This window comes from Pan troglodytes, chromosome 17, assembly GCF_028858775.2.
Source record: "Pan troglodytes isolate AG18354 chromosome 17, NHGRI_mPanTro3-v2.0_pri, whole genome shotgun sequence".
Lineage (NCBI taxonomy): Eukaryota > Metazoa > Chordata > Mammalia > Primates > Hominidae > Pan > Pan troglodytes.
Window position 1 is genome coordinate 33,412,977 of NC_072415.2, and position 23,053 is coordinate 33,436,029.

Below are 23,053 nucleotides of genomic sequence, written 5' to 3' on the forward strand. Positions count from 1 at the left end.
ACCCAGGAGGACTGCTTGAACCTAGGAGGTTGAGGCTGCAGTGAGCCATGACTGCGTCACTGTATTCCAGCCTGGGTGACAGCATGAAACCTTGACTCTGTTTTATAGTACTGCACTATTCAGAACAACTGGCTATGGCATAATTTAAAAAGTAAAAATAATAATGCACTATAGGCCAGGTGTGGTGGCTCACACCTACAGTCCCAACACTTTGGCAGGCCGAGGCAGGAGGATCACTTAAGGCCAGGAGTTCAAGACCAGCCTCACCAACACAGTGAGGCCCGTCTCTTCCAAAAAATAAAAAAATACTTAAACACACACACACTCTATAGATTCAGTTGAAGCTCCCCAATTACCCCTCCCTGACAGTAGCCCCTTCCCTAAGGTAAACACAATCCTGAATTTGATGTTTATCCTTCCCATGCATGTTTGTGTACTTGTTTTAAATATGTAGTACCTTTATTTCAAAATGTCATATAAACATGTAACCACCATTATAGTATCATATAGAGTATTTTCACCACCTAAAAATCTTCTGTGCTCTACTTATGCCTTCCTCTCTCCTAACCCACGGCAATCACTGACTTTTTACTGTCTCCACGGTTTTGCCTTTTCTAGAACGTTATATAGTGGAATCATATAGTGAGTAGTCTTTTCAGATTGGCTTTCCTTAGCAATAGGATTTAAGGTTCATCCATGTACTTTCATGGCTTGATAGCACCAGAATTTTTATGGCTTTTTAGCACTGAATAATATTCCACTGTGTGGATGTAGCAGTTTATTTACCCATTCACCTACTGAGAAATCTTGGTGGCTTCCAAGTTTTGGCACTTATGGACAAAGCTGCTACAAATATCCACGTGCAGGTTTTGGGGTAGACACATTTTTAACTCATTTGGGTAAATACCAAGGAGTATGACTAGTTTTGTAAGAAACCGCTAAATTATCTTCCAAGGTGGCTGTACCATTTTGTACTCCCATCATCAATGAATGAGAGCTCATTGCCAGCATTTGGTATTGCAAGCGTCTTGAATTTTTGCCATTCTAATAGAGGTGTAGTGGTATCTCGTTGTTTTAATTTGTAATTCTCTAATGACATAATGTTGAGCATCTCTTCTCATGTACTTATTTACCACTGTATGCCTTCTTTGGTGAGGTATCTGTTCAGGTTGTTTTGTCCATTTTTCAACTGGGCTGTTTGCTTTCTTATTGTTGAGTTTTAGGAGTTATTTGTATATTTTGAATAACAGTCCTTACTAATATATGTCTTTTGCAAATACTTTCTCCCAGTCTGTGTCTTGTCTTCTCGTTCTCGAGGTCTTTAATTTTTCACAATCACAATAGTGTTACAGTGGGTGTTCTTATATGGGTCTCCAGGTTTATATGCATTTAGAGTTTCTCTAAGGCAGGCATCTATAAGCGAAATTTCTGGGAGGAGGGTTATCTTCAACTTTACTACATACTGCAAAGTTGTTTTTCAAGTAGTTTTGAAACAATTGTACCAAATTATGGTTGTAAGTGGTGGAGTATATTAGTATTCCTATTGCCTCACATTTTCACCCACAGTTGAAACTGACCAACTTTTTAATTTGTGCCAAGCTGATGAGGTGTGAAATGGTAGTTTACTGTTCAAATTTGCATTTCGCTGTCTGCTCTAGATAACAGTTGTTTATATTCATAAATATTTTTCTTATGGTTTCTGCTTTTCCTGTCTAGAAATCTTTCCTTTATCTTAAAGTCATAAAGATATTCTATATTTACTTCTAAAACTTTCCAATTGGGATTTTTAATCTATACAATTGATTTTTTTATTATCTGTAAAAATTAAAATTAGATAAATATAATCTATTTTCTCATCAACTAGCCCACCTTTTCTCTCAATGATTTGTAATGACACACGTGTTACACATCCACTTTCTACACATGCAGTCTTCTGTTTCTGGACAAAATGACCTCTCTCCATTCAGTCAGGTTGCCTTGTATGTCACATCTTTTGGATTCCTAAGTGCCTTATGTTTTGTTGCTTTTGTGAATGAGACCTTTATTTCTATGGAATTTTTTGTTACCTTTTTACTTTGTCATTATAATTAAATGTTGTATGTTGGTCAATGCTGGGGGATCATTTCTGCTATCTGTTAGATCTGCTGACTTTCCTTTATGGTGATCTGATTCTTCCAAGTCATGACCTCTTCTCTGCCAACTATTAATAGTTCTATCTTCTCAGTCTTGCAGTAATTTATGACATTACACAACTCACTCCTGTTAGAGTCAAAGATCCAATGGTTACTGAAGTGTATGGATGCAAACTTGCACATAATAAAATTTTCCATGTGGGAAGTTAAAGTTAGGGGGAGTTAAAGCAAGTGCTTTAAGGAGATTGTTATATTCGTTGCAGTTCAAGTCCTAGGATACAAGCAAAGCAACAACTCTTATTTCCTGGCCAATGGAACTGAAAACTGTGATTTTCCAGAGTTGACAGGACAACGAAAAGGAACAATTTGCTCTGCTGTCCTGATGCCAGCTGTAAAAGAGGAATAATTAAAAGTTTACTTACCATTGGCAAAACTCTGTCCGACGTAGTACTGTAACTCTTTCACATTTGTTTTCGTCTGGTTTGTAACAGGATCAACATAATCTTCAGTAGCTGTAACATTCAAAAACTGACTCTGTCGAGGGCTACATGTCAGCTCACAAAACAGGTTCAGCAGGTTATAAAAACAGGATGGACATCTAAAGGAAAAGTAAATTATATTCTGCATGATCTCACACATAATAGGGCCAGCGAGAACGATTTTAAATAGACAAAGAATATTTTAAACTTACTGTAAAGTGACAAATTACCAAGAGAACATATTAAAAACCAGCAATTCTAAACTTAAAACTTCATGTTAAAATAAAGGCACACCTTTAAAAAATGCCCTAATTACTTTCTGCATTTATTGTGTCCAATTATAATTTCAAAAACAGAGATGCTTGTCTGAATTCTGCACTTTAGAGACATACATTCTCTGACCTAGAGTAAAGGGACTTTGGAGCATCAGGAAGACAATTATTATTATTATTTTTTGAGAAAGGGTCTCACTTTGTCGCCCAGGCTGAGTGCAGTGGCGTGATCACAGCTCACTGTAACCTTGAGCTCCTAGGCTCAAGCAATCCTCCCACCTCAGCCTCCCAAGTAGCCAGGACTACAGGTGCACACCACCACACCTGGCTAATTTTTAAAACGTTTTTGTAGAGATGTGGGTCTCACTGTGTTGCCCAGGATGGTCTCAAACTCCTAAACTCAAGCAACCCTCCTGCCTTGGCCTTCCAAAGTGCTGGGATTATCGACATGAGCGCTGCACCAGCTGACAGTTTTGATTAAGAAGAAAATAAAATGAGAATTACGAGAATCTTCATCTTATAACCTATTGAAAGGTTTTCTTTCAAGCCCCAGAAAATCACTAGGCCCTCCTGAAACACAAGGAGAAATCCCCATGGTTTGTAAAGATAGAGAACAGCAATGTTGTTCTCTGGCTGCATGCACTTCAGGAGCACACAACTGCACAAGAACCATAAGCTGCCTGCTATCCTTCAGGTTCAAAGTTTAAGCTCCTAATGTTGACTTGTTACATGATAAAAGAGCTCTCTTTTCCCTTTGGTCCACTGTTACTTGCAAAAGCTGTTTCATTAGACTTGCATTCTTGCAATCAAGATTACTTTATACTCCGATTCAGTCCCAGTGACCATGTAAGACAAAGAATGAAAAAAGTGTGTCCTGGCCTTCAAGAGCCTCTGTTTTAGTGAAGGAGATAGAGAAGCACAGACTCTCTTTCTTTCAGGAGTCCCACTGCTTTACTGCAAAGCCAGAAACCACAATTATATTATTCTAATAGGAATCACTCTTGGGGTGCACAGTTTTCAAACCTTTTCCATGTTACTACATTTAATGCCCACAATCACTAATTTTGACAGCTGTATATTTTTCCAAATATCAGGTTGTTTCTCCTATTTGCTATTATAAATCAAGCTTTGGTACCTCTGATAATATGGAGAAAGGTTGGCTATCTTTTTATGTTTATGTCCATATGTCCATAATGCCTCACCTACGGTGGATCCTAAATAAATGTGTTTTGACTGAGTGTACAAGGCTCCAATTTGGTTCCATCAATGTCCACAAGGCTTTCATAGGATATGCTGGCCCAATTACAGCCTCAACTTTTGTTGTTCTGAAAAAACAATTTAGTGGTGGTTTTCCATTCTCTATTGTCAACTTTTGGTAAGAAGCAGAATTTCTTCACTGGAAGCCAACTTGTGCCCTACCACCACCTGCAGTGATATTTGTGCAGAGAAGCATTTTCCCTTTTTAATATTTGCTTCCCAAACATCTTTATCAGTGTGCTGAAGTCTGAAAAATTTAGAAAGATACCACAATCTGCTGTTCTAAAGACCACCACCAGCTTGCTCTTTTGCATATTTGAGAACTGCTGGCTAGGCCTAGAGAAGAACATCTATTACCAAGCCCTTTTTCACTGCTCAGGGTCATAGCCAACAGAACAGATAAAAAACTAAGTTTGACAAAACCAGCCAGCTACAGCAGAACAAGCTTTTTAACAGTTCCCCAAGGCCGGCTCTACTGAGGACCTGACTCTATCACAACCCTTCACCAGAGGGAGAGACAAGAATGATGCGCAAAGCAAGGCATGGGGGGAGAGGAAGGACTGCATGATGAGAGTCTCAGGCCAGGCACCTGAGCAGGACCCCTAGGAACCTCTCTTCCCCACAGTGCACAGCTCAAGTTTGAAAGGAGCCTGGCCGCAGTGCAGACACCCTGCAGGGTGAGAACATCGCAGAGGAAACCAAGCATCAACTCTGAATGCAACTGGGAAGTGAACCAAGTCAGGTAATTATTGTTTTTCTCTTTATTTCTGACAAATTGTAAGAGTGCTTTCTTAAAACAAAAACTGACTTTAAAAAAAAAAAAAAAAAAAACCGGCTGGGCACTGTGGTTCACACCTATAATCCAGCACTCTGGGGGGCTAAGGTGGGAGGATCATTTGAGACCAGGCCTGGCCAACATAGTGAGACCCTCATCTCTAGAAAAAAATAAAAATTAGGCTAGGTGCAGTGGCTCATGCCTGTAATCCCAGCACTCTGGGAGGCTGAGGCGGGTAGATGACTTGAGGTCAGGAGTTTGAGACCAGCCTGGCCAACATGGTGAAACCCCACCTCTACTAAAAATATAAAACTTAGCTAGATGTGGTGGCATGTGCCTGCAGTCCCAGCTACTGGGGAGGCTGAGGCAGGAGAATCGCTTGAACCCAGGAGGAGGAGGTTGCAGTAAGCTGAGATCATGCCACTGTACTCCAGCCTCGGTGACAGAGCAAGAGTCTGTCTCCAAAAAAAAAATTAATAAAGAAAAACATAAATAAAATTAGCTGGACATGGTAGTGCATGCCTGTAGTCCTAGCTACTCAGGAGGCTAAGGTAGAACAATCACTGGAGCCTAGGAGGTTTAAGCTGCAGTGAGCTGTGATCACACCACAAACCACTGCACTCTAGCCTGGGCAACAGAGTGAGACTCTGTCTCTATTAAACACACATGCACGCATACACATTATACATACATGTATTTTTAATATATAAATATATATTCACCTACTTTAAATGTATACATATATGTATAAATATATAATATACATATATTAATATACATATAATATATAAATAAAAATATGTAAACAAACAAAGAATAAATGGAAAGCTGAGCATTACCAGTTCACAAGTATCTACAGCCCAGTTGTTCTGTTTCCCCAGCAGAACCTACCTGGACAGAAACTGTAGAGGCAGCTGCAGGTTGTCTTTTAGTGTCTGAAGCTGCTGAACATCACAACAGAGACTGACATTGCCAAAGAAGAATCCTGGACAGAGTTCCTTTCAGGTGAAAGAGCACAGATGGGAGTAGGCAGTAAAGTAAGGTCAACATTCCTCAGTGAACTAAGACACATTCATTCATGTAATCCTTTTGAAGTACAAAAGGGTAAGACACATCCTGTATTTGCAAAGTTCTTACAGAATTATTTTAAAAGGCTACACATTTACTATTTATTCACAAGTAGAGACGTTTCTAATTTTCTTTTTATTTGGAAGCTTTCTCTCCTCTCCTGACAATCATTTTATGTCTTCTTAGGGTTTTTTGTTTGTTTGATTCAATTCAACCAGAGTGCTACTTGCTATTTCTATTAGTAATTCCAGGGAAAGTTGAAACCTTTAATAATTATGATGAAAGTAGCAAGTGAGGACAGGTGCTGTGGCTCATGCCTGTAATCCCAGTACTTAGGAAGGCTGAGGAGGGAGGATTGCTTGAGCCTAGGAGTTTGAGACCAGGCTAGGCAACATGGTGAAGCCCCATCTCCCCAAACAATTTTTTAAAAATTAGCCAGGGGTTGTGGCACGTGCCTGTAGTCCCAGCTACTTGGGACGCTGAGTTGAGAGATTGCTTGAGCTCAGGAGGTCGAGGATACAGTGAGCCATGACAGTGCCACTGCACTCTAGCCTTCAGCCAGGATAAAAGAGCAAGGCTCCTTCTGTCTCAAAAACAGAAAAGAAACGAACAAGTGAGCCTAGGAGCTCTGTTATCATGTCGACTTGACTTTTGATTACTTTAAGCCTCTAAAACCAGGCTTTTCACGTGATTTTTCCAGTTCTAATATCCCTGTGTATCACAGGATGGTAAAAAAAGAACAAATCAGAATCCTGGTAGCAGCCAAAATTCACAGGCTCTCAGTGGAACACAGAGAAAACACTAAAATGACCAGGGTACAAGGACGTCAAAGCCACTTAGCAACAGAGTCCATTTGAGTCCTGAAATCTAGAAATCAAAAACAGCTAACTTCTAATATATTTTGCAGATGCTGCAAGGGCAACATAGGAAGTACCAAGGTCAGTCTCTAAATAGTAACCTGCTATTGGGAAACTTTATGAGAGGTATAAAGTCAGCCCCTGAAAAATTAAGCCTTTGGAGTTACGGTGTTCTTTCTCTGCACTGTATGCTACAGGTTAGTTTTAGAGTCTGGGATAAGACTTAAGCCTATTAGTCTCATCTCCACCTCCACCCTGCAATAACATTTAAGGAATAATTACAGAGGATCTTGTGATCAGCATTTTGTGTTCCCAGTGCCTAAGATAATGAACTTACCTGCACTAAGTCATATCCATCCTTTGGCAATGGTTTTGGTGGGCCAGAATATTCGCAATTGTACCTCTTGTCCCCATATGCAATTCCACACTCTCCATACCAAACACAGGACTGTGAAAACACCTACAGAAAGTCAACACAAACTTCAGTGTTACCAGGGTCTCAATGGTAAATTTCAACAAAAAGTGCCCACTCAAGTACAATCACAGAAACTTCCAATGCTACCTGCAAAATTAGGTAACAGCAACAGGCACTTAACATTTTGAAAAATATTAATTAAAGCAGACCAAACGCCTATTTGTCAAGTCAGTGAAGTAGGTAATGGAAATTGCTTATTTACATAATTTCTATTTCCTGCTTATTTGTTAAGAGGAAGCTATAGTTCCATGTAAGAAATAATCACAGTAGAGAGAAAAGCAAGACAGTGACTTAGCAATTACTAAAGCACTATTTTTGCACATCTGCACCAGGAACTATATAAGCTCTAAGTAATGAAAGAATATTTCCACATGTATTTAGGTTAATTAATATCAATACATAATGAGTAACATGAAGAACAACAAAACCACAAACATCAACACCCCAATGTAAAGAGCAAGAATGAACTTCCTGTCCTTGAGACTGAAGTAGAAAGCAAAGAATGTGCTAACTTTAAGGAAAAACACCGAGGCAATCTCAAAAGAAAATTTTAAAACCTCTTATGTAAAGATTTCTCAAAAACCACTCACATTTCCCATGTGAGAGTCACAAGGTTGTCAGAAAATTCAGCGGAGGGGAGGGGTCAGTGTGAATCATCAGGTCAGTGCCTTGCTCTGAAGGCTGCTGCCCAAAACGCACCCGATCCTCTGCCTCACAATGGACTCAGAAAGCCACAGAGGGCCCAGCTTGCCAGGGCCCCGGGCCTGCAATCGTCTGCTCTACAGGGAAACAGAAGATATCAAGAAGCAGCCATAGCTCCCAAGAACCCTGATGGGAAAGCCATAAAAAAAAAAAATCTGAACAGAAGTCACAACATGAAATTCTCTCCAGTGACAGTGGCACATGACCTGCACACAGGCAAGAAGCTAAGTCAGTCTGTGTTGGTCCTTCAGTATCAAAATACAAATCCCACAACAGTCCCTGAAGCCCAAAAACATGAGAAAAAGTCAGCAGGAGATTGGGATTTGTATGTGTGGGGAAATCCAAGGCATCAATATCACTTTTCTCTGAATTCATTTTTCAGATGTTCTAAAATAAAAATTAGGACTTAACTCCTCTTGACTCTTTGAAAGTCATGTTTAGGCCACAAAGGAGGGAAATTATACAAATAAGGAAGTGACAACAAGCCTTCAACAAAGCCACATACGAACCCTGTGCCAAGATTCCACCACTATTTTTATATAAAGAGAATCCCAATTGTTATTCCCATAAACCCGGTGATTCTAAGGAAAAAAGAAACGTATTGCAACTCTGGGTTTCCAACTAATGGAAAAAAGTCCTAATGAGTAAAAGTCATTATCCATCTAACTAAAGTTTGAAAAGGCAAAAGCTGACTACAGAGGCAGAGGAAACTGCTGAAGTTTACATAAAATTTTAAATACAAAGAACTGCTCCCTAGACCTCGCAGAACTCTCCAGGGATTGGCCTGTCTCTGCCTCAGGGGCACTCTGGCTGGTTACCCACAGGAGCAGGGGTGACAAGAGACAAACGTGCAGTCAACACACTGCAGCTCTGGCCTGACAAACAGGACGGGTGTCTGGAGTCTAAAATCCCCTTACTCAGCACGTGGTACTATAGATGTGAATAAAGATGGCCCACTGCTGTTTAGGTTCCTTTTCACAAAGATCATTCGTTACTTATTTCAAAGCAAGTGCTGTTTCCACCCACTTGATGGAAGAGGGGTGGGTGAGAAGGTGGCACGGAGTGGGATTGAGTCCTGGGTTCTGATCCCAAGAGCTCCTGAGGCTCTCAGTGTGCTTGTTGAGCTGGATTGCACCTGGGATCACACCTGGAGCAGGTTACGTAACCACGTAGGAGTTTTCCTACCTGGGAAATGAAGCTCATAAGCTCTGCCTACCTCACAGGTTCCTGTGAAAATCAAATAAGGGCCTATCTGTACATATACAGTAAGTACTCAGTAAACTACAGAGCACCACGCAATCAAATATAAGGAATTATTATTAATGTCTTCTACCTGCTTGAGACCTAAGCAAAGAGGTTCCAAAGACTTAAAAAATTAACACCTGAGCCCAAGAAATTTGGGCTTGAATCAACATTCAGGTTTGCTTCTCAAAAGGTCATCTTCTAGAGACACAGCAGAGAAGACCAAAAAAAAAGTCATTCTGGCCGGAAGTGGTGGCTCACGCCTATAATCCCAGCACTTTGGGAGGCCAAGGCAGGTGGGTCGCTTGAGCCCAGGAGTTTGAGACCAGCCTGGGCAACATAGTGAAACCCTGTCTCTTAAAAACAACAACAACAACAGGCCGGGCATGGTGGCTCACACCTGTAATCCCAGCACTTTGGGAGACTGAGGCGGGTGAATCACCTGAGGTCAGGAGTTCGAGACCAGCCTGACCGACATGGAGAAACCCTGTCTCTACTGAAAATACAAAATTAGCCAGGTGTGGGGGGTGCATGCCTGTAATACCAGCTACTTAGGAGGCTGAGGCAAGAGAATTGCTTGAACCCTAGAGGCAGAGATTGTGGTGAGCCAAGATTGTGCCATTGCACTCCAGCCTGGGCAACAAGAGCGAAACTGTCTCAAAAAACAAACAAAAAAACAACAACAGCCAAAAATTAGCCAAGCCTAATGGCACATGCCCATAGTCCCAGCTACTCCGGAGGCTGAGCTGGGAAGATCAGCTTGAACCCAGGAGGTTGAGGCTGCAGTGAGCTGAGATAGCACCTCTGCACTCCAGCCTGGACAACAAAGTGAAAACTGGTCTCAAAAAAAAAAAAAAAAAAAAAAGTCATCCTGCTGAAAGAAGCAACCTAAGCCAGCAGGACCCAGAGACTTACAAAGCACTGGTGGTGTCCTAGACTTAGGCGCTGTTTTAAATGCTCTTCATATTGTGTCCGGAATTAGTGGGTTCTTGGTCTCACTGACTTCAAGAATGAAGCTGCGGACCCTCGGACCCTCGCGGTGAGTGTCACAGCTCTTAAGGTGGCGTTTCTGGAGTCTGTCCCTTCTGATGTTCAGATGTGTTCGGAGTTTCTTCCTTCTAGGGGGTTCGTGGTCTCGCTGGCTCAGGAACGAAGCTGCAGACCTTCGCCGTGTTACAGCTCTTAAGGCAGCGCGTCTGGAGTTGTTCGTTCTTCCCAGTGGGCTTGTGGTCTTGCTGGGCTCAGGAGTGAAGCTGCAGATCTTCGCAGTGAGTGTTACAGCTCATAAAAGCAGCGTGAACCCAAAGAGTGAGCAGTAGCAAGATTTATTGCAAAGAGCGAAAGAATCAACGATTCTACAGTGTGGAAGGAGACCCGAGCAGGTTGCCAAGGCTGGCTTGGGCAGCCTGCTTTTATTCTTTTATCTGGCCCCACCCACATCCTGCTGATTGGTAGAGCCGAGTGGCCTGTTTTGTCAGGGCGCTGATTGGTGCGTTTACAATCCCTGAGCTAGATACAAAGGTTCTCCACGTTCCCATCAGATTAGTTAGATACAGAGTTTCCACACACAGGTTCTCCAAGGCCCCACCAGAGCAGCTAGATACAGAGTGTCGATTGGTGCACTCACAAACCTTGAGCTAAACACAGGGTGCTGATTGGTGTATTTACAATCCCTGAGCTAGATATAAAGACTCTCCACTCCCCAACAGACTCAGGAACCCAGCTGGCTTCACCTAGTGGATCCCGCACCGGGGCTGCAGGTGGAGCTGCTTGCCAGTCCTGCGCCGTGCGCTCGCATTCCTCAGCCCTTGGGTGGTCGATGGGACTGGGCGCCGTGGAGCAGGGGGTGGTGCTCATCGGGGAGGCTCGGGCCGCACAGGAGCCCACGGAGGGGGTGGGAGGCTCAGGCATGGTGGGCTGCAGGTCCCAAGCCCTGCCCCGTGGGAAGGCAGCCAAGGCCCAGCGAGAAATCGAGCGCAGCACCAGTGGGCCGGCACTGCTGGGGGACCCAGTACACCCTCCGCAGCCACTGGCCCGGGTGCTAAGTCCCCCATTGCCCGGGGCCAGCAGGGCTGGCTCGCTGCTCCGAGTGCGGGGCCCACCAAGCCCACGCCCACCCGGAACTCCAGCTGGCCCGCAAGTGCCGCACACAGCCCCGGTTCCCGCTCGTGTCTCTCCCTCCACACCTCCCTGCAAGCTGAGGGAGTGGGCTCCGGCCTTGGCCAGCCCAGAAAGGGGCTCCCACAGTGCAGTGGGGGACTGAAGGGCTCCTCAAATGCCACCAAAGTGGGAGCCCAGGCAGGGGAGGTGCCGAGAGCAAGCGAGGGCTCTGAGGACTGCCAGCACGCTGTCACCTCTCAATATGTTAACCCAATTAATCCTACAACAGTTTGATGAGGGAGGCGTTATTATACCCCTTTTACAGATGCAGAAACGAAGGCACTGAGGCTAAATAACTTGTCCAAGGTCACAGTGGCAAAGCCAGGATTCAAAACAGAGCAGTTGACTCCAGAAACAGACTCTCAATAAAAGAGAATCAGCTGCATCATCAAAGTCCTCCCTGTAGCATCACAGCCTCCCCAAACCCCACCGTGTGCAAGAGCATGAGCACCTGTGCACTCAACAGCTGCACAATGGGAGCTGCTCAGCCTTCACTCCCTTCTCACCAACAGCTGAAAGTGGACAGCCAGCTTCCTGGCCCCCAGGCCTGCCTCTGCAGCTGCTCCACTTCAGGGGCCTCCACGCCTCCATCTCTTTCTCTTCTGTGTTTTTAACCTCATCTCTCTCTCAGTCCCTTCACCTGCACCTCCCTAGAAACACTGCTCTAATTATATCCACAAACCCCTCTCTCAGCTTCAGTGATCTCCAGCTTCTCTCCAGCAGCACTTTCCACTAGCTGCCCAACAGCCTCAGTGCTTAAGACGAAACCAATCTTTCCTCTATTTGTATTTCCTCCTCTATTGCCAATTCCTCTTCAACAGAGTTTCAAATGAAAACCTCAGGCACCTTTCGAACCCACCTCCCATAGCGAACCTATCGCTCACTCCCAGGGAGGCTCCCTCGTGCAGCCTCCTGCCCTCGCTCAGACCCGGCAGTGTCTTCCGTGCAGATGCCTGCCGCTTGCCTCTTCCGGAACAATGCTCAAAGTTTTCTGGTGCTCAGAAACCTCCAACCCACCCTTCCCACTGCCTGTGCGACAAGCTCCAGACACCTCACTCTGGCTCTGCCCACTCTCCTTTCTACAATATTCCAAACCTATCACTCTAACCGCCTACCCTTCTTTCCTTCTCTCCCACACGAAGTAGGACCTGCCTGCCTCTGCCTTGGTCATGCCCTAGGATCAAGCAAAATTTATGAGAATTGCAAAGTTGTGATGTTGGGAGAAGTTGCCAGAGTATTTTCTCACTTTTGTCTCAACTCCCTGGTAAGACGGTAAAATCCTAGAGGGCAGAGCCTAGGTGTGTAATCCTTCCTTTGAAATTCCCTACTGAATTACATCTGGTGTTCATGGATGCAGAACTTGTCAAAACTCACAATGAGCTGAGGGAGTACAACTGGATTATCTAAGTTCAGAAATGAGAAGTGCTGATTGTTTTGGCTTCTACCCAGAATTTAGTAGTTACACAGCTAAAGAGTTTCTATTTTTAAAGGTTAGATCATATGGATATTTCACAACATGCTCTAGAGTTTAATTATTATGAAAATGACTGGATAGGGAAGCTTCTTTCAACGATAGGAGCAGTTCAGGAAAGGTTAAAAAAATGCCCCTTCTAGGCCAGGTGCAGTGGCTCATGCCTGTAATCCCAGCACTTTGGGAGGCCGAGGTGGGCGGATCACGAGGTCAGGAGATCGAGACCATCCTGCCTAGCACAGTGAAACCCCGTCTCTACTAAAAATACAAAAAATTAGCCGGGCGTGGTGGCGGGTGCCTGTAGTCCCAGCTACAGGCTGAGACAGGTGAATGGCGTGAACCCGGGAGGCGGAGGTTGCAGTGAGCCGAGATCGCACCGCTGCACTCCAGCCTGGGTAACAGAGAGAGACTCCGTCTAAAAAAAAAAAAAAAAATGCCCCTTGTGCTATATCTCAGCAACTATAGCAACTGCTAAATTGGACCCCATTCAGGAGCTCCATAAGCACACATTATCATACAGAAAAGCTCTGAACTCAGTGAGAATTCTATTCCACTGCCTTTAGGAAATCCTAAAGCATTAACTAACATATTCAAATACTTACTGAACATCTATTGTTCTCGAGGCATGGCAGTAAAATAAATAAATGAAACAAAAATACCAAACATCAATTGCATGCCTCATTTTCTCAGATACTCTATGCAGTAGCACAGCAGAATTTTACAGGTAAGTGAACTCAGGCTCAAAGATACTCTGAGGTCACATGGCTCATAAATAACATGATTTTGAACACCAAGTTAAGCATTCTCCACTCATCCCCCTTGTCCTCCTGCCTCCCCTACCCCCAGCTTCTGTACCATTTAAACTCTAGTCCAGTTTGTGCAGTGATGTATCCTCAGAATTGGAGAATGCACTGGAGATGAACTGTCCCATCCATGATGATCCTATACAAGTGTTCCTTCCATATAAACTTGTTCACTTGTAGAAATAATGCCTCCCATTCCTATCTTTTAAAGTATCTCTCTAGGCAGTTGTCAAGCAATGACTCCCTTACTCAGTACCACTGACAGTCCTCAACCCCAGGGTAGGACTTGGCCATCCACCAGAGCTGGGAGTGCAGGGCTTGGCACCAACACTTGTGCCCCTGTCCTGGATGGGTAAAGCTAATGGCAAAACATGGAGAGATACCCAGCTCAAGCTCCAGTGAGGCGATGGAGGAGAGGGGCTTGCTGGTTAACTTCCCTACCTCATTGCTTCTCCAGAGAGCAGGGGCTGGCCTGGCCAGTCAGGACAACACAGGCTGGAGTGGAGGGAGTGGCATGGAGAATCCTGTCCAGAGATTAAGCTGCCTGCTGTTTCTTTGGAGTCAGGGAGGCAGACCAAACAAATATGGCAGGACATTTAGGGTGGAGGCTGCTGGGCTGGTCTGACTTCTGTTGACGGAAATCTCTGGAAGTGTTTTATAGCCAACCTGGCATGAACGTATCTACATAACAAAGGATAATTTGTGTGTGCACCAGGCCTGCCTGCATGTGGGTGTTTAAGTCATATATTTTGAGTGCTAGGTGTGCTCAGCTAGTCCAACTCTTCGTTTTACAGATAACCCCTTTAGCTTCCGGTTTTTTATGTGACTCACCCAAGGTCATATTACTAGTTAGTCCTAGACATTTAGGAGCCACAAAACTAAAACAAAACTATGAAAGTGGGTGCCGGTATACACTGTCTGCAGTTTTTTCCCTATGGAATGTTCACAGTGTGGTGACTGAATCAGGGGTCAGGCCAGCAGGCTAAACCCATTCCTGATCTATTACAGACTACTGGAAGAGCCACACTGGGGACGGAACCAGGCCTTGAATGAGACTGCTCTACTAACCAAGTGGAATATCTGCTGAACACCCATTCAATTAAGCTTGCTAAACACCAATAATCTAGCCTTGAATTTCAAAAAACTAGGGCACAGAAGTCAGAAGATGGCAGTTGAAGCACCCAATCTGCCATCTACTAGCTAGGTGACCTTGGGACAAATTTGACCCTTGATGTCTGCATCTATAAAATAGGAAAAACAGCATTACGCCTACCTTAAAGGGGCTCTGTGAGGATAAAACAAGATCGGATGTGATAGCAATGGAGTACTATGCAAAATGTGGGTAGCTTTTGTCTCTAGTCTTATGTAATCTAGTATATAGCACCCTGCAAATTTTTTTAAGAGCTTTACTGATGTAATTTACATACCATAAAATTCACCCTTTTCAAGTGAACAGTTCAATAGTTTAGGGCAACAATTAGGCAACTCTCCCGACTATTTTCTCTAGTTTTCCTCTTGTCCACCTGATACATTAATTCATCCTCCATAGCTCAGCTCAAAAATGGACTCTCCATAACATTTTATCTTTATTCTTATCTGAGCACTTCTTACTGTATTACCATTTTTTTATGTATCCAGCCTTCCCCCCATCAACTATGAAGAAGACAGTGATAGTAATTATGAACATTTACACAGCACTTTACAGTGTATAGACAGACTTTTTTTCTTTTTTTTTACTACTTACTTATTGTTTTGGACTAGTCAAGTGCAGTAGTGAGAAGGAGGAAAGAGTAGATCAAGGAGTTCGATCTGTAACTGACTTTGATCAACTGATAACGCACTACCTTAGGACCAGCCTAGACTGATTTTTTTAAATGGGTTAATTCTTTTGATCTTATCCTTTGTTGTGTCTAGGGCAGCCAATTCATGTTTATGAAATTATTTTGAGCTCCTCTTGTGACCTAAGCAAGGGACAGTAATAAGATAAAATTTTAAAGCTTCTCTCAAATCCTCCAGCAGAACACCTGCACCAGAGAGAGTTGGTTTTTTAAAAGTTTTGTTGCCAAAGCAAATGTTCCAAAAATTTGAAAGTGAGAGGCACAGTCCAGATGAAGAAAAACCTGGCTGGCCGCAGCTGATCACTGCCATCACCTAGAAATCAACTGCAAATCCAATTTTGATTGCCACTAGTTTCTAAGTCTCTCCCCAAAATCCATTTCAAGGCCCAAATATCTTATGATTAAAGAATCCCAGTGGGCCAGGCATGGTGGCTCACACCTGTAATCCCAGCACTTTGGGAGGCGGAGGTGGATGGTATCACTTGAGCTCAGGAGTTCGAGACCAGCCTGGGCAAGCTGGCAAAACCCCTTCTCTACTAAAAATACAAAAAATTAGCAGGGCATGATGGTGCACACCTATAGTCCCAGCTACTCGGGAGGCTTGATGTGGGAGAATCACCTGAGCCCGGGAGGTCGAGGCTGTAGTGAGCCAAGATCGTGCCACTGCGCTCCAGCCTGGGCAACCAGAGTAAGACCTGGTCTTGAAAAAAAAAAAAAAAAAGATTCCAGGGCCAGCACAGTGGCTCATGCTTGTAATCCCAGCACTTTGGGAGGCCAAGGTGGGAGGATCTCCAGCCCAGGAATTCAAGACCACCTTGGGCAACACAGCAAGACCTTGTGTCTACAAAAAATTTAAAAATTAGTTGGGCATGGTGGCATGCACCTGCAGTCCCAGCTACTTGGGAGGCTGAGGTGGAAGGATAGCTTGAGCCCAGGGTCAACACTGCAGTGAGCCACAATCACACCACTGCACTTCAGCCTGGAGGACAGTGCAAGACCCTGTTTCAAAAAAAAAAAGAGTCCCAAGTCAAGTGTCCTGGCCACATTTGTAGATGATATTGGAGAGCAATAGTTATTGCTCTTAAGGAGCCTGCAATTCGGTAGTTCAATTAGGAAATATTTGTCTTTCACAAGCATAGTTGGCACAGTTAATCCAATTTTACAGAGGAGGAAACTGAGGCTCCAGAGGATAACTGGCTTACCCAAGATCACTCTTGGGAACAGAAAAGAGTCAAGACCCACACCAAGGTCTTTTAATGAGGCAGCAAATGCTGTTGCAGCAGTTTAAATAAAGATTCAGAACTCCAGAGGGAAGGCATTCTAGTTAGGGGAATAGGACAAGAATGTCGTAGATAATGTAGCATGTGAAATGGGTCCCTGGAAGATGGGCAGGATTTTGCTAGCAAGCAGTTCAATTTGACTGGAGAGCTGATGCCCTTCACAGAGCTGGAGGTCAAAGGGCAGAAAGGGGCACCCGAGATCAGAGATGACTGATCCAGGCTTCCGCTGTAGGTAATTTGCCATGCTTAGAATACTGCATCCCTTTTAGGAGTGGAGACTGAGGGTTACCCAGGAAAGAGAGAGCACACTGTCTTCATGACCAGAGTGATTCTTTGTTCTGGGTAATATAACAAACACTGGAGGAATACAAAGGCCTATTCAGCGAGTCCTTTTCCCTCTGCCCACTGGCTCAAATTTTAAAAAATCTCATTTTCCCCTTGATTACTTATGTTAGTAAAATTTCTGATCAGAGCATCAGTCAAGGAGTGGGAAAGATGGGGAAAGATTTCCCACAGTCATTCCAATTTCAGATGGTTGTTCTTAATCACTCACAGGTCAAAAGATTAACCATTCCCAGTCTTCTCAGGAAAAGCCATTTTAATGCTTAATTTCTACCCCGGCTTCTCTATGTTCCAAGTCCCTCAAGATAAAGCTTATCAAAATTACAGCCGGGAAAAATAAAGGCTATGTCTCAAAACTGCACATAGTTTTTAGATGACTACAGGGTTTTAAAAACAAGGCAGTCTAGTAATGTTATTTCATCATCTGTACATATTGAACATTAAGAAAAAGCAAAAATCCCCCCAACATGTATTTCAGATCTTACACAGGACAACTAGTCCATAATTCCATGATAGAACTCTACTAGCGCTCAGACTGAAGCTAATGAGCTGCTATCATTGGTATGAATTCTAAAAGCAGACACTCTCTCTCTCCCAATCTGTTTGGCTTCAAGGCTCCACCCCAATCTGTTTGGCTTCAAGGCTCCACCCCAATCTGTTCAGGTGCACTGAAAGCTTTCAGACATGAGGAATTTTTAAAATAATAATAGGATTATTTCCAGTTAAGGTTTACAGACCTTGAAAAGGCTTCCAGGCATTTTTGCAAGAGACTTACAACAAACCTCTGACCTATCCCAAATGTCATAGAAGAAGCACTCATTGGCCATCAGCCTTGGGTACTTGTGATTTAAAAAATATTTAAGAGATAAAGCTACTTAATAATGTGAAGCCTGGCTGGGCGAGGTGGCTCACACCTGTAATCCCCAAAAGAGGCGGGCGGATCGCTAGAGGTCAGGATTTCGAGACCAGCCTGACCAACACGGCGAAACCCCATCTCCACGGAAAATACAAAAATTAGCTGGGCGTGGTGGTGGGCACCTGTAATCCTAGCTACTTGGGAGGCTGAGGCACCAGAATTGCTTGAATCCAGGAGGCAGAGGTTGCAGTGAGCCGAGATTGCGCCACTACACTCCAGACTGGGCAACAGAGACTCTGTCTCCAAAAAAAAGGGAAGCCTATTTAAGGTCCTGATCTAAAACTCTAGGAGGGGCCAGGAGTGGTGCTCACAATAATCCCAGTGCTTTGGGAGGCCAAGGTGGAAGGACTGCTTGAGGCCAGGAGTTCCAGGCTGCAGTGAGCTATGATGGCGACACTGCCCCCACGCCTGGGCAACAGAGCAAGAACCTGTCTCTAAAATAAATAAATTTTAAAAATAAATTTTAAAAAACTCTAGGGAAACAGAATAGCCACATTTTCTCTAAGGCACATAATTGCTATTATTTATTTCTCTCTCTTTTGTTTTGACACAGGGTCTTGCTCTGTTGCCCAGGCTGGAGTACACTGGCGTGATCACAGCTCACAGCAGCCTCAACCTCAACAATGAAAAGAAAAACAAAATGTTTTTAAGACGGGGTTTCACCATGTTGCCCCGGCTGGTCTTGAACTCCTGAGCTCAAGAGATCCTCCCGCGGAGCCCTTCTCCTGGCTCTTAGTCCATTACTGGATCAACATCACCTATCCCCTTCTGAGGACTAAATAGAAGTCGAAGTAGAGTTTTTTCTAGTCCACGGAACCCCCTCTCCCCTGATTCACCACTTCCTATTGACGCCACACCTATGTGAGGGGCGTTAATGTGCACAAGGACACAATTCCCCGGAGGCACTCTCATCCTGATTTGGTTTAACGAGAGTCACAGCGTGACACTGCCTCACTCCAGTTTTAAAAGAGGAAACTACAGACACACAAATACTGAGGTGCTCTTTCCCAAAGCTATTAAACCAAGCAAAAGCCCCCAGAAGGAGTCAGCAGGACACCGAGTTCCAGGCCCCATCCTGTCGCTGGCTAATAGTGACAAGGGGAAATTCAATACCGCCCTGTGAGTCTCAGTGTCCTGAGGTGTAAAAAGGAGTTGATGAAAAGTAACCTGCCTTCTTTAGAAGACCAAGCTGATTTATGTCAAGTACTCAAGGCAGTTTCACTGGGTGCTTGAGGAAGTTTGTGTCTCTTTACCTCTGCTTCCACCTCCATCCTCAGGTGATGAGAAGAGGAAATAAAGTGGTTAGAGTTCCTAAATTTTGGAGTTCGTGCGCATGTAGCAGAATTTTTTAAAAAGCAAGCAGTGTCCCTATCCCACTCTACCCACTTTCCTCCCTTCTTCTGGTGCCACATCCTACACAGAGAAATTAGGTGACCACAGATGGAACAAGCTCAGAACAGGTCACCCAAGCCGCCACTGCCACCCTCTTCCAGACCACAGGAAAGAGAGCGTGGCCGGAGACAGAAACAGGAGAAGTGAGGAACCTCCGAGCTCTCCATCGCCAGACCGACTTCCCCAGGACCCGGGCCTGAGCCGTCGCTGGGCCCGTCGCCTTCCCCGGCTCTCGGCCCCGCCACGTCCCCACAGGGCGTCCCGGTGGCCGGCGACCGCTCACCTGCGCTGGACACAGTAGCAGCAGGAGGAGGCCAAGGGCCAGGCCGCGAGCGATCATGCTGTGGCCGCGCAAGGCTGCGGACACCGGCGGCGTTCGGCTGGTTGGGCTCCCCGGAGGCGGCTCTACTTCCCCGGGCTGTTTCAGCACCCCGCGCAGGAGGAGCGGAGGAGCAGGAGCAGGCGCTGACCGCAGCAGCAGGCTGCGCGCGCAGGTCAGGAAGGAAGAAGGCGTCGTCGGCTCCGCCCTTTCTGGGAGGTGCCGCTGCCGGGACTCCCTGGCCCGGGCTGGGGCGGGGCCGGGGCCGCCGCGACCCCGCTTCAAGGTCCCCGTGTTGCCCTTCTCCTCAGCCCCTGCAATCCCCGGGGGCCAGGCGCAGGACTTATGGAGTCTGGCTCGGCCCGGGAGAGTATCTGTGGAGTTGTGCCAACAGTTTCTGGCCGTGATGCTTTCCCTTTTCGTCTCTGGGTTGGAGGGGGCGGGCGAGGTTTCAGCGAAGGGTAGTGCTGTTCTGGGGGACTTCCGGGTAAGGTCCCGCCCGGCCGCGGAGTCTCTGTTTATTTCGGCTCCGACAATTACGCTGAGCGACTTCTCCTCCCAACCCAGTCACCTGAAAGGAATCTGGACCCCGGCACTTTGTAGCAGAGCCCGGGGCGGTGACGCGCGGTGGCCTGACCGTGTGATGATCCGCGAGTGTGGCGGGGCGGGGCGGGGCGGAGCGCGGGGTGGGCGGTGGCGGTGCGGTCCGGCCCGGGAAAAAAAGTGCGGGAGCCTCGCCACCTGCTGGCCCAGCTGCGCAGCGCAAGCCCGTGGGCGCGAGGAAACCCCGAGGTGGGGACCAGGGTCTGTTTTAAGTTCTACGTGAAGGCAGATAAAGAAGACGCATTGTCATTTTTGAGCCATGCGTTTGATATATGTATTTATCTTTAACTCTAGTTGTATGTGTTTCTGGTAACATTTTCCCTCAAATTTCAAGTATTCAGACCACTCAAAAGAATCTGTCATTTCCATTTTGAAGTTAAGAAAATGGAGGTAAAGATCTCTTTCCCAACAGTGAAAGCAAATTTACGATGAAAAGACTAAACCTTCATCTGGAGCAATGACCGAACCCCTCCCAAGGAGTCCCATGATGCAGATGACCTTCCCATCCCTATTCTATAAAGTGCTGTTTCACTTTCTGTCTTGCCTTCTCACCTCCTCAGCCCTGAGATGTCCACCTGGCTGGCCTGGCAGTGAAACTATGGGGATTTCTTCAGGACCTTCAGCCTAGGTCCTCCACGACGACCCCGTGGTCCTCATTCAGCTGTGTGCTCTCGCTTCCCACTCCCCAGGCTCCAGCTCCCGGTGCCCCCACTGAGGATCAAGTCCTCTGTATGCCTTCATGCAGGGATCCTCAAACGGCCATCCCCAGACCAGCAGCAGGAGCATCTCCTTGGAACTTGTTAGAAATGTAAATTCTCAGCCCGGGCAATGTAGCAAGACTCCCTCTATACAAAAAGAAAATTTTTTTAAGTTAGCTGGGCATAGTGGCACACACCTGTAGTCTCAGCTACTAAGGAGGCTGAGGCAGGAGGATTGCTTGAGCCCAGGAGGCTACAGTGGGCTATGATCATGCTGCTGCACTCCAGCCTGGGTGATAGAGCAAGACCCTGTCTCAAAGACAGAGAGAGGCAGAAGAAAATGTTACAGTAAGATTTCCAAGTTTATGAATTACTTTGAAGGTTCTAAGTTTCCATAACCCTCCTTGGGGAAGAAGAATTCTGGTTCCTGTGACTTACTTCAGGGGTGCAAGACCGCTGGAGACAGGAGGGCAGGAGAAAGTCATGGGTAGACTTTGTTTCTGAGGCTGCTCCTGAGACCTAATCTCCTTTAGTTCAAAGTACTTAGCATGCCAAAGCCTCCTACTTTGGGGTATCGTTTTCTGAGCTCCAGTAGTTGAGATCCTGAGACTTTTTTGCTGTTGAAAGAATATTCAATACCATCTTCATAAGGACTATTCAGTGTTGACCTCGGAGCAATAAGTAGAAAATGGGGGGAAATGAAATTATTAGACGTGCATCTTTATAAATGTGCAGAAATACCTTCCAGAAAACTTCTATGTAGTGGAAAGCATACATATGTGAATATAATATACAAACGTTTTAAACAAGTGGGGATATACAGTACACAGTTCTCATCTGGCTTCTTTGCTTTTAGCGGTATGCTTTCCTACCTCACTCCTTTTAATAGCTGTAAAGGATTTTATTATGCATATGTAACACTTCTGAAGCCATACTCAGAGCAGTGTCTAAATCAATGAAATATAAATCACCAGCCAACAAGTATTTCAAAATAACTCAATTCCTCTACTTGCATTCCTGGTACATATGAAGGGTTTGTGTGGTCCCGGCAATACATTATAAATTTATCTTTCCTTTTCTTTTTTTCTTTTTTTGAGACAGAGTCTTGCTCTGTTACCCAGGCTGGAGTGCAGTGACATGATCTCAGCTCACTGCAGCCTCCACATCCCCAGCTCCAAAGATTCTCATGCCTCAGCTTCCCGAGTAGCTGGGATTACAGGTGTGCGCTACCACGCCCAGCTAATTTTTTTTTGGATTTCATTAGAGATGGGGTTTCACCATGTTGGCCTGGCTGGTCTTGAACTCTTGGCCTCCAGCAATCCACCAGCCTCAGACTCCTGAAGTGCTGGGATTACAGGCGTGAGCCACTGCTACCAGCCCCCCTTTTCTTTTTGGTATGCTTTGTCACATTCCTGAGCTTGCCTGGAGACCACAAAGCCTGGCATCTTTCTGTGCCCTCTGCTTTCCCAATCATGCTGCATCACCAAAGTCTAAACACTTTTGAACATTTCCCTTGTAGAGGGAGAGGAGAAAGTTGACCCAAGATTAAATTATCTGTAGCTGGCAGATGGTAGGGAAAGGCTAGAAATACTTACGTTAATAATTTTTGATCCACTATGTAACTTATTTAATCAGTCTCTTCTTGGGCATTTAGCTTGTCACTTGTTACTGGAAATGATGCAATGAACATCCTTGTATCTTTTAAAAAAGTTTTTTTCTGGGACAGAGTCTCACTCTGTCGCCAAGTCTGGCATGCAGTGGCATGATCATGGCTCGCTGCAGCCTCTACCTCCTGGGCTCAAGCGATCCTCTCACCTGTGCACCGCCACTCCTGGCTAATTTTTGTATTTTTTGTAGAGACGGGGTTTCACCATGTTGCACAGACTGGTCTTGAACTGCTGGGCTCAAGAAATCTGCCTGCCTCAGCCTCCTAAAGTGCTGGGATTACAGGCATGAGCCACCACTCCTGACC

At 45.2% G+C, this 23,053-nt stretch overlaps 1 protein-coding gene across 6 annotated transcripts in view; it reads right to left on the reverse strand.

The window, feature by feature from the left end:
* NPC1 (NPC intracellular cholesterol transporter 1) overlaps positions 1–20,458 on the reverse strand; it is a 55,216-nt gene extending 34,758 nt beyond the window's left edge. For 2 of the 6 annotated variants that reach the window (XM_063796032.1, XM_063796031.1), the window contains exons 1-5: positions 19,745–19,958; positions 10,175–10,512; positions 7,178–7,300; positions 5,807–5,913; positions 2,555–2,730 (exon numbers count right to left, since the gene is read on the reverse strand). Coding sequence is in view for 2 of the 6 variants with exons in the window: in XM_024350989.3 (XP_024206757.2) it covers positions 2,555–2,730; positions 5,807–5,913; positions 7,178–7,300; positions 19,745–19,801 (463 nt within the window). In the remaining 4 variants the exon portion in view is untranslated. Of the gene's footprint in view, positions 1–2,554; positions 2,731–5,806; positions 6,002–7,177; positions 7,301–10,174; positions 10,513–19,744 lie in introns of all 6 variants that reach the window. The other 4 variants (XR_010152050.1, XM_024350989.3, XM_024350988.3 and 1 more) reach the window with 3 other exon arrangements.
* Between the last annotated feature and the right edge of the window lie 2,595 nt (positions 20,459–23,053).